The sequence below is a fragment of the Trichosurus vulpecula genome, chromosome X, assembly GCF_011100635.1.
Source record: "Trichosurus vulpecula isolate mTriVul1 chromosome X, mTriVul1.pri, whole genome shotgun sequence".
NCBI lineage: Eukaryota > Metazoa > Chordata > Mammalia > Diprotodontia > Phalangeridae > Trichosurus > Trichosurus vulpecula.
The window spans coordinates 36,971,120-36,982,957 of record NC_050582.1 but is presented as its reverse complement, the minus strand read 5'-3'; the positions used below and the strand labels follow the sequence as shown (position 1 = coordinate 36,982,957).

The 11,838-nt window shown below is 47.3% G+C and overlaps 1 protein-coding gene across 1 annotated transcript; it reads right to left on the bottom strand.

Moving 5' to 3' along the window:
- Positions 1-5,969: 5,969 nt before the first annotated feature.
- Positions 5,970-11,838, bottom strand: LOC118832642 (ARL14 effector protein-like). Its single transcript, XM_036739963.1, has 4 exons — positions 11,656-11,838; positions 9,906-9,947; positions 6,805-7,472; positions 5,970-6,145 (listed from the first exon to the last, which is right to left on the bottom strand). Exons 3-4 carry the CDS (start codon positions 7,407-7,409, stop codon positions 6,139-6,141), a joined length of 612 nt encoding a protein of 203 aa, XP_036595858.1. The 5' UTR covers positions 7,410-7,472; positions 9,906-9,947; positions 11,656-11,838; the 3' UTR covers positions 5,970-6,138.

The following is an 11,838-nucleotide window of genomic DNA, read 5'->3' as shown; positions in this document are numbered from 1 at the left end:
CAGTCTGGCTTCTAACCTCACCATTTAAACTAAACCACTTTCTCCAAAGTTACTAATAATTCCTTAATTATGAAATCCAATGGTCTTTTCTCCATATTCATCCTTATTGACTTCTCTTTATTTAGATCATGACCCTTTATTCCTCCATGACTCTGTCCTAGTCCCTCTTCTCTTCTCTTCTCTCTCTATATTATTCCCATTGGAGAGCTCATCAGCTTCCATGGATTCAATTATCTATGCAGATGATTTTCAGATCTATTTAACTAGTCCTTACCTCACTTCTGGCCTCCAGTCTTATGGACTTATCTCAAACCAGATGTCCCAGCGACCTCTCAAACTCAGTATGTCAAAACATGGAAGTGATTATTTTTTCCTGCCAAACCATCTTCTTTTTCCTAACTTCCTTATTAATGTTGAGAGCATCACCACCCTTCCAGTCACTGAGTTTGGAAACTGTGGTGTCACTCTTGACTCCTCACTCACATTCACCCCACATGTCCAATCCACTATGGAAAATCTGCCATTTCTACCTTTTTAACATCTCTCTTCTATGCTTCCTTCACTCCTCTAAAATTCCCACCACCCTGGTGTCAGCTCTCATCACATCCTGCCTAGACTATTGCAATAGTCTTCTGCTTCATCTCCATGCCTCAAATCTCTCTTCACTCCAATCCAACCTCTCTATTCAGCTGCCAAAATGATTTTCCTAAAGGATAGTCTGACCATGTCAACTCCCCTCCTCCCCCACAACACAATAAACTCCAAATGTTCCTCATTACCTCCAGGATCAACTATATAATCTTCTGGTTTTTATAGCCCTTCACAACCTGGACCCTTCATATCTTTCCAGTCTTCTTAAACTTCCCTCCACATACTCTGAGATCTAGTGACATTGGCCTTCCTCCATGCATGGAATGTTCTTCCTCTCCACCTCTGCCTCCGGGCTTCCTTCTAGACAGCTTAAATCTCACTTTCTACAAGAAGCCTTACTGATTCCTCCCACTGATAGTACCTTCCCTCCAAGATTACTTCCCATTTACACTGTATATATTTGTGTATACATAGTTGTTTGCATGTTATCCACTCCATTTGAATGAGAGCTTCTTGAAAGTCAGGGCTTTCTTTGCATCCCCAGGGTTCAATGCAGTAACTCCACAAGGGTGGAGAAAATTACACAACTGTTTTGATTGAGTCCACTTCCAATTTATGTTATACAACCTCAACTAGGCCCTTACTGCTGCTAGGTAATCCTACTATACCTCTAGTACCAGCTCATTATCCTACTCTCCACAGCAGCTCTTCTAAATCTTGTCATCCTTCTTCAGACCTCTCATGGTTCCCCCTCGCCTCACTCTCTCAGCTGAGAACCTTGCTTCACATTTTATAGAAAAAATTGAGGCCATTCACTGTGAAGTCTGTCTCCTCCCCTCTTCCTCATCTTCCATCTCTTCAGTCCTCATTCTCCTTGACCTCTCTGCAGCCTTTGACACTTGGTACTCTCTTCATTCTAGATTTTTGGGATACCACACCTTCTCTGTCTTCATGATCCTCCTGATCATGCCCTCTAACTGTAGGTGTCCTCAGGGTTCTGTCCTGGGCCCTCTTCTCTTCTCCCTCTATACTATTTCGCCTGGTGATCTCATCAGCTCCCGTGGATTTAATTACCATGTCTCTGTTGACAATTCCCAAACCTACCTTTCCTCTGCTGATCTCCAATCTCATATTTCCAAATGCATCTCAGACATCTCAAACTGGATGTCTAATAGAAATCTTAAACTCACTATGTCCAAAACAGAACTCATTATCTTTTCCCCTAACCACCTCCCCGCTCTGCTCTCTTACCTTCCCTATTACTATGGAGAGCAACAGCATCCTCCCAAACTCTCATACTAAAAACTTAGGAGTTGTCTTGGATTCCTCACTGTCTCTCCCTCCTCCCCCCATATTCAAGCTGTTGTTAAGGCCCGCTGATTTCACTTTGGCAACATCTCTCTAATATCCCCCCTTCTCTCCTCTGACACTACCCCTACCCTAATGCAGACCCTTATCACCTCACACCTGGACTACTGCAATAGATGCTAGTGGGTCTGCCTGCCTCAAGTCTCTCCCCACTTCAATCTATCCTCTATTCAGCCATTAAAGGGATTTTCCTAAAATGCAGGTCTGATCATGTCACACACCCCTACCTCCCAATAAACTCTAGTTACTTCCTGTTGCTTCCAGGAGCAAATACAAAATGCCCTTCAGAACCTGGCCCCCTCCTACCTTTCCAGTCTTCATATACCTTACTCCCCAACATGTACTCTTTGTTCCATGGACACTGGCCTCATGGCTATTCCACAAACAGGACCCTCCAGCACTCTGCTCCAGATATTTTCTCTAGCTGTCCTCTATGTCTGGAATGCTCTTCCTCCTCTGATCCAACTACTAACCTCTCTGGTGTCCTTTAAGTCCCATCCAAAAACCCACCTTTAACAGGAAGCCTGCCCTAACCCTTCCTAATTCTAATGCTTTCCCTCGTCTTTGGGGTCAAGTTTTGTCTTTATAATCCTACTATATTCAGCTCTGATTGGTTTTTTCATTTATGTTGTAGTTATTATTTATATTGTTTTGTTAGTTCTGCTTACTTCACTTTGTATCAGTTCATAGAAATCTTTCTGTTTCCCTGTATTCCTCATGTTAGTCCTAGAGGCAGCAAGGTGGTACAGTGGATAGAGTGCTGCACAAGGAGTCAAGAAGACCTGAATTCGATTCTGTCTTCAGATACATGTTGTGTGACCCTGGGCAAGTCATTTCACCTCTGTTTGCCTCAGTTTCCTCAACTGCAAAATTGAGATAATAATAACACCTACCTTCCAGGGTTGTGAGGATAAAATGAAATAATATTTGCAAAGTGCTTAGCACAGCACCTGGCACGTAGCACATATAAATGCTTATATCCTTCCCTTATTTCTTACAGCACAACATTCCATTAAATTTACATACCAAAGTTTATTTACCCATTCCCCACTTGATGAGCATCTATTTTGTTTCTAATTCTTTCCTATCACTAAAGGGGTTACTATAAATATTTTTGAGTATGTAGAGTCTTTCTTTTTTGTCAATGACATTTGGAGGATATCCTTAGCAGTGGAACCTTTGGGGCAAAGCCCAGATATGGACATCTTACTTTATTTGCATAATTCCAAATTGCTTTCCAGAATCGTTGGGCCAATAACACATTTGTGTGTCTGTATTTCTACAACTCCTTCAACATTGCCTGTTCTCATCTTTTGTCATCTTTGTCAATTTGCTCACCTGAAAACTTCAGGGTTCTTTGGATGCGTATTTTTCTTGTTAATAGTGATTTGAACAGTCTTTTATGTGGTTGTTTATAGTTTGCAATTCTTCTTTTGAGAAATATTTGTTTACATCCTTTGACTCCATCCATTGAAGAATGACTTTTCGTCTTCCATATTTCTATTAGTTCTCTTCTCTATCTTTTTACATATCTTGGATAGCAACTGCTGGTAGCCTTTTTATTTAGTTATTTCCAGTGCTAAATGATGACCTTAGCATTGGAAATGACTGAACAAAAATGGCTACTGGAAAGAGAATAGAGTCTGCAAACTATAGTACAGTGACCTTCATTTAGATTCCTGGAAAAATTACAGTACAGATCTCTAAAGAGATGATTAGTGAATACTTGGAAAGAGAAGCAATGATTTCAAAAAACCACCACAACCTCATTAGGAACAGTTCATGTCAGATTAAACATGTTTTAACAAAGTCACTATACTGGTAGATGAGGGAAAGCTACAAATGCACCTTACCTATATCTTAGCAAAGCATTCAATAAAGTAGCTCATATTACTCATAGAAAAAGTAGAGAGATGAAAAGTAGAGAGTAGAGTAGATGATACAATTAGATGGAATAAGAACTGGTTGAATGGCCAAATGCAAGGAGTGGTTGTTAAAGGTTCAACATCAACTTGACAGGGGAGTGGCCCAGGGATCTGTGCCTGGCCCTGAGTTTTTTATCAACGACCCGGAAAAGGTATACATGGCATGCTCCTCAAATTTGTAGATGACATAATATCAAGGAGGTTAACACATTAATACAATCTAATAAAGCTAAGAAACATTAATGGTCTGCTATATGCCAGGTACTGTGCTAAGCACCGGAGACACAATTAACGAAGACAATCCCCACCCTCGAGGAGCTTATGATCTAATGGGAGGGAGACAATACACAAAGGGAGGCAGGAAAGTGGTTGGGGGGAGGTACATGGGACACCAGGGGTACCCGCTAAGGGGACATGTTGTTCTCTGGAGTTGAAATTAGACAAAGCAGCAGATGTAAAGTGAATGCACATAAATACACTCAGAGCTAAGTTTACTGGCTCACTGAAATGGAGGGGATCTTGAGTCCTAGTCCATAATCCTCAACTCGAGGCAGAACTAGAACTAAAACAGGCTGGATAAATGAATAATTCTCCAAGTGTCCAACATCTCTAGAATGATTCTATCTTGTTCATGGTCACTGTTAGGCAGCTCTTTTGTTGAGCAGACCCAAATTCCGTGTGCTTCATCTAATCTGCTCCTGTTGCTTATTCAATTCTCTGTACCAGCAAAGACAGGTGGTTACCTTTCTCTGCATGATACTCCCTCCCACTACTCTGAAGCCTTCTTCCATACTTACCCTGGGCGCTGAAAAACAAAACCAAAGCATTCATTAAACACGTTACATCAGAAAGACCATCGAGCTCATTGTCAAGGGGAAAGGGTCCTGATGCTAAGGAGCTGTGTAACCTTGAGCCATCTACTTCATTTCTTTGGCTTTTAACTTCCTTGCCTGCAAAATGCAGATTGGATGAGATGATTTCTTAGAGAGCTGCCAGCTTTGACATTTTACAAGTCTGTGATCCCTATTTTTCTTCATAATTCCTAAATTTGAAACTTTTGGTAGATGGAATTTTTTCAACAGCTTTTATATTTTTATTATCCCCGAATACATAGGATATGTCTTTGTATACATTCACAATACGTATTGCAATCTGTATCTTCTGCTCATCCTAGAATCCCAAAATATCTCACAGAACTGACAAGACATCTCTTGGGAGAAGTCCTCTCATTTTTGACCATTCCAGGTGCCAATATTTTTCTTTGCACCCATAAAAAGTGCAAATTATACATCGAAAGGTCATGGAAGATTTGAGAAGAGCATTAGATAATTAAGAAAATCATGTGCCAAAGCACATGGAAACTTCTTAACAAATACAACTTTGGTGGTCATGACCTCTGCCAGAGGAGGAAGCCGATGATGTCACCTCTTCTCTGAGTCCCCCCTTCACGGATAGCATCTCTGAAAGGAATTGTCTGAAGGAAATTGTTCCTTGTGAAAAGTTCACATGATGGAGTTTGAAGGGCTTGTTTCACTCAGAGCCCAGCAGGACCAAGGAGTTTGGAATGTGCCATTCAGTGTGCTCTCTTTGGCTGAAAGCTGTCACAAGGAACAAGTACTTAGCAAACAGCATGAACAAGGATTTGAACTAGAAGGGCCATGACTACATTGCAATAATGACCTGATAATGAAGAAAAGGAAAAGGTATAAAGTCCAGGGGTGGGGAACCCTTCCTCTCCCTCACCGCTCCCCACCCCATTCTGGGGCTGTGTGTGTGTGTGTGTGTGTGTGTGTGTGTTGCCCTGGGGGAGGAAGTGTGAGTCTAGCAGTCTCTAACACTGGTGCGGCGAAATAACCAGAGAGGTGTAGCTGGGCAGGCTGGGCCAGAGGAGAGGCCTCTCCAGAGGAACACCACTGGAGCGACTTTCTCCATCTACCAGGTGCCAACATGGACTAAAAGGAAACTCCTTGAGGGCAGGGACTGCTTGAGCTTTGCCCTTGGCTCCCAATGTTTGCCACCGTGCCTGGCACAGAGAAGGTGCAACCTCCCTGCCTGTTGTTCTGAAATGAAGGCAACGATAAATTAACTTAACAAACTTTTTTTTATTCTTTTTTTATCTGCTGTCACTTTAACAGTATATATTCTTCAGTTGTGGAATCTCATAACTATTTTGAATATATATGTAGATATTTTTCCACTTCATAAACTGCAGAAGAGAGACTCTGGGGACAGTCCCAGGAGAATCCAGCTCCCTTTAATACCTGCAACAAGAGGAGAGGGAAAAAGCAGTTAGGCAAGTGGTAGTTATCAGAAGGTCCAACTCTAGAAATATAGAACCATAAAGAAAACAACAGAGACAGACACAAGATATGACAGGCAGCTACATGACCATCTAGACATGACAACAAATACATGAGAAACGGCACTAACTGAAACAGGAAAGAGAATTGTAAGAACTTGGAGAAGAATTCTGGCCTGGCTCTAGGGACACCTAAGGCAGGAAGGGAGCAGGGCAGGAATGACATTCCACCTTCTCTGGAAGAAAATTCTCAAGTTCCAAAAGGTCAACAGTAGGAGAGACTTCAACAGGAAATCTCCAGCAAGATGGACACTTGGGGTCCCCTACGGGTGGAAGGCCTTTTGTTTTTTCACCTGCATCTGGGCTCAGAGTAAAGACATTTGGGAGAAGAGGGTCAGCAAGCTTCCGGGATACTCCTGGCAATACTGCTGGGGAGTGGCAGGAGTCAGGACTGCCAATCCAGTTCCTTCTCCATGCGGGGAAGCTCAGCCAGGAAGAAGAGACACACAGACACACAGAGACACACACAGAGAGAGAGAGAGAGAGAGAGAGAGAGAGAGAGAGAGAGAGAGAGACACTAAAAAAGAGAGACACACAGCCACGTGAGGCATAGGTCCTTACTCAGCATCAGTAAATACGAAGGTGCCGACCACTTCTTTATCCTCGTTGGAAGTGGCCTCGTAAACCAAGTCCCGCTTGTGGTGGCAGATGACAAAACACTTGGTGGAATGGCACTCGGAGCACGTGTTGAAGCAGCCCGGGCAGGCTTGGTCCAGGCAGTCGCAGAGGTCTTCATCCCGATTCAGACTTCCTCTCCCGTCGGATTCCTTCATGTCTTCCTCGCTACGTGGGAGCTTCACAGATACTTGACTTGAGTGGGGGCCAGCTTGGTCATAGGGCCCGGCTTGGCCAGCAAGGGCCTGAGGGCCAGCTCGGCTGCGGCGACGGCCAGTTTGCCCTCGGTGGCTGCCAGCTTGGCGGCGGCGGCGGCCAGTTGGGCCATGGGGACCAGATGGGCCAAAGGGCCCCGCTGCAGCTCTGCACTTGCTTTCTACCTCCCCAGCAGCTGCCTTCTTCTTCTGGACTCTTGCCTTCTTCTTGGCCTCAACTCTCCTCTGATGCTCCTCTTTGATCACCTGCTTCTTGGCTTGCTTGTTTATGAGGCGAACTGATCTCCTCAAACCTACATCCTCCTTTATCTTGGAGACTTGAGAACGGGTAATCATTTTCGATCACTGGAAGGCAGCTTCTCTTGCTGCCTCAAGTGCTCTTGGAATTGGCTGCAGGACCTTGGGAAGGACAATAGGAACATAGGGTCACTAGAAGCCAGGCGATGTATAACGGTGTGGAGGGATATTGGATTCAGGGACCGAGAAAGCACACGGGCTGAGGGCTCTAAATGGGCACAGAGCCGCCGCTATGCCACTGCAAACGTGGGGTACTTGAGCACCTCCCCAAAGGAGGGAGAGGGGCGATGGGGCCAACCAGACTGAGGAGGTCACCTGAAGGGAGGTGCCATGCCTGGCTCAGGTCACATCTCTTCTCTCTCCTTTGCTTGTTCTTTCCCTCCTCCCCAATTCTCCTTCCCCCACCTGGCTTCAGGACCATCAAAGCAACTGACATGAAGGCCTGAATGGATCCCCTGTCCTCTCCACAAATCTCCTCTCTATCTACTTATTGCACTACTTCCTCAGTGTGGGCCATCCATTACCCCAACCCTGGGTATAAAGGCCAGCCTACTGCTCCTTCCTCCTCCTTCTCCTCCTCCTCATCTACCTTCACCTTCCTCCAGCCTTTCTAGGCCATCATGTGGCCCATTGCCGGTGGTCTTCTGGAAGCACAGTTCTGTGCCCTACAAACTACTTCCCATCCTTGACCGTTTCAAGCAACATTTCTTCCACCCCATTCCCTGTAAGGGAAACCTGGGCCATCAGAGCCCTGTGGGAGGTACCCATGCTTTGTCTGGGACAAATCGGGAAGAGGCGGGGAGAAAGTCTACTCTGGGACCACCCAGCCCCAGGCCCCTGGCTTCTCTCCAGTTGAAAGCAGAGCCACTGGGCTGGGGAAGGGCAGATGGGCTCCTGTGGACGAAGCTGTTCAGCCGCCACTGCCACAGGGGCAGAGCAGGAGGGACCTTGTCACCTAGAAGGGAGGTCAAAGGAGATGAAGAGGCAGTTTGTAGATGAAGCAATAGAAGCTCTCAAGGCAGGCTGGGTGAAGGACTGCAGCTGTCATCTCCCTGGCACTTTCTCTGCCCTTGAGACTCTTAGAGATTTGCTTACCGCAGAGTCCACACAGGCCCCTGAGGTGGGGGAAGCCCAGAGCAGATTCAAATGGAATTGGGAAATGCTGAGCAAAATAAACAATAGAGTGCAAGGTAGATAATGCTCACTTGTGCTTTTCTAAGTCAATCTACCCCTCAGGGGAACCCGTTCTATTGGAGGTTGAGGCCCCTGGCCTCAGGGCCTCCTGAGAGCTTGGTAGCTTGCCCAAGGCATCACTCCTCTCCCCCAACCAATATGTGGATTGGAGCTTTGAGACTAGACTGAGTTGTTATAAGAGAGGGCTTGAATGCTAGGATTGGGGGACAGAAGGGGGTGATAACAAGTGGGGGAAAAGGTCTATTTATTCATTGAAATTAACTTAAGTGCATGTGGTCAGAGAGCAGGTTTACATGGTGTGTTCAAATGAATAGGTTTGTACAAGCTGCTGTTTCCATTAGGGGAGTAAAGGGTGGCTGGTGGGTACCACCTGACAGAAAAAGAGCAAATTTCATTTAAATGCTAGCTGGGGAAAGAAAAGGTGCAGAGGGACAGGTGGGGCAGTTTTCTCCCTCCTCCCTTAAACGCAACATCTCTTCTGTCAAAAACACCAGTATTTAACACAAGGAAGACCTGAGTTCAGAGCTGGCTTCAGGCACTTCCTAGCTGGGGTACCCTGGGCAAACCATTTCACCAGTCTGTCTCAGTTTGCTCAACTGAAATATGGGGATGACAATTGCATCTACCTCCCAGGGTAGTGGTTAAGATCCCATGAGCTATTTGTAAAGGACTTTACTACAGTACCTGGCCCATTGTCGGTGGGAATAAAGGCCTGTTCCCTTCCCTTTCCCCTTCCCCTGTGCTGCGGATGGTCAAGTCCACAGGAATAAAGACAACTGAAATATTTACAAAGAGGAGGCTGGAAACAAGCCTCCCTAACTTGGCACTTTAGGATCTAACTCCTAAGTGCAATTTGGCAGTTCCTTCCTCTTTGAGTGAAAAACAACCTTATTCTGAGAAGGGCTGCATGGGCATCACCGGAGGTGCCCTGGGGTATGACCCCCAAAAGGCTAAGAAGGCCTGCCAGGGTCAATGGTCATGGATTCCCTCCCTCCCTCTCTGGACAAAAGCCCCACCCCTTTCCTCTGGGCCCCTTCACTCAGAATCCTCAGATGCTGACTGAGCCCCACGAAGAGGCAGTGAACAGGGGCAGGGCTGGGCAGAGAGGCTGGGAGATCGATGGCCCTGCCTGGGGGGCAGGACAAGAGCTCAAACTGGAGCTTGCTCAAACTGGGACTGTCCCCAGGGCCTCGCTACAATACAGAGAGCTTGCTAGGGGCTGCAAAGAAACAGGGAAGGCCTGGCCAGGATGGTGCGCTGAATGGCTCCAGACGCCAACGGCCCTGGACCAGGGTCTTGCCACTCACAGCATCTGGGCTTTAACTGCCAAGGGTAACTTGCCTTTGGAGTCTTCTGCCAGCTAAGTCTTTGTCTTGGATAAACCTGGAACAAAAACAGACAAGGGGGTAAAAGAGTGGGATTTCTGCCAAACCAGGTGCCACTTCTGTGCCAGGCACTGGCCTAGGTAGGCCCTGGGGAGCTAAAGAGGAGGACTAAACCATTCTGGCCCTCAGAGAGCTTGCATGATGCTGGGGGACAGATACTACCTGCCCTCGGGTGAGGAAAGAGAAAACCCATGTCCTCAGTAGGCATGAGGAATTCCAAACTTTCAGCTCCCAGATGTCCATTAATCAAAGTGCTCAGTCATGAATTCTTTGGGTTCTTAGGTTTCACTTTGTTCACATAGAGATCACCGAGCCCTACCGGTTCGCTTTCTAGAAGGGGAAACTGAGGCCCTGAGAGGCTAAATACTATCCTGGATAGCAAACACTTCATTAATTTCAAGACTGAGGCCGCAACCCAGATTTCCCGATTCTCACTTCAATGTTCTGTCTGCCTTTCATTGGGCATATAGAGAGGAGTGGGGGATTAGGTCAGGTGGCAGGATGATCGGCCTAACTTTTTCCGCCCTGACCCTGGAAGGATGGACGCTCTCCAGGACCCCTTGAACACTCTAAGGGCCCACCAGGCACATCGCCATTTTAGGGGGCTCTGGGCAGCAAGCCGATGGGAACAGGTGGTTGGGGTGAGGAGTAAGGTCCCAGGCAGGGGGCTGGCAGGCAACCAGGGACCTTGCCTCGGTCAGGTAGGGCCTCCCCTCCTGATCAGCAATAGACAAGAGGTCACCTCCCTCACTTGTGGGCCACCTCTCACACCCCAAGCACTAGGGTAAACAAGGGGTCTCTTAACTACTTCCTTATTAATCAATAGATAACGTTTCCACCTATTTTCCCATGATTCAACTAAACGCAGGGCCCTCAGTCCCTCGTGAAATATCATTTATATAAAGACTAAATAAAATAATAATCAATAATAGAAATAATAATAACATAATGTACTATTTTATTATATTAAATCAACCCTGTTGAATACCTTACAGAAACCTCCCCACCCTATTCCTGGTGGGCTGAGGGCCTGGTTGTTTCTGTGGTAAGGGTGCCGCAAGGCCTGAGAGGCCCAAGGTGGTTCCTCCAACTCACTTCCCAGGTAATACACAACCAGAGTGGCTTCAGTGCCCCCAGAAGCTCCTTCTGAGGCTCTGCCCAACGAGACAATGGCCCCTTGCCTCCCCCCCCCACCCAGGATGAAGGATGAGAAATGAGGCCTACCGGTGCCCTGCCCCTCCCCCTACACCCGGCCCTTTGCCCCTCCCCCCCCAGAGGATGCAGAAGGATGAGAAATGAGGCCTACCTCTTTGGGGAGCCCTCAGAGACAACCGCCCACCAGGGCCCCCAGGGACAGAAAGGAAGGCACCTGCTCTGCCCCGCAGGGATAGGGGGAAGTAGGCGAGGGCACGGGAAGGGGCAGAGAGCGCTGGGGAGGGGCACCAAGGGAGAGGGGGAGGTGCTGCTCTGCCGCAGCAGGGGCAAGATGGAGTCGGAGCTGGAAGGGGCCTCACACGGTCATCTAGGGAAGCCTCCTCCTTTGACGGGGGAGGACTAATGCTCGCTTAGCCTCCCAGAGGTAGCGGGAGCCGATGCCAGCATTCTCCAGGTTCCCTTTGGGCCGCCGCCCCATACGCTCCCTTTACAGAGTGGGAAAATGAGACCTGAGGTGGTGAACGGCTTACCCACCGTGGTCCCTTCCTTACCAAACAGGAAACTGAGCCCCGGGGTTCCGCAGTGGTGCCCTGAGATTTGTAGATCCTAAGTGGAAACTGAGGCCCAGAGATGCCCGCCACTTCTCGGGTTACAAGCCCAAGCAGAAGCGCGCGGGCTCTGAGCGTGGTAACTCAGTACGCAGGCGCGGCGCTGCTGGGACCCAGACGGGAGGC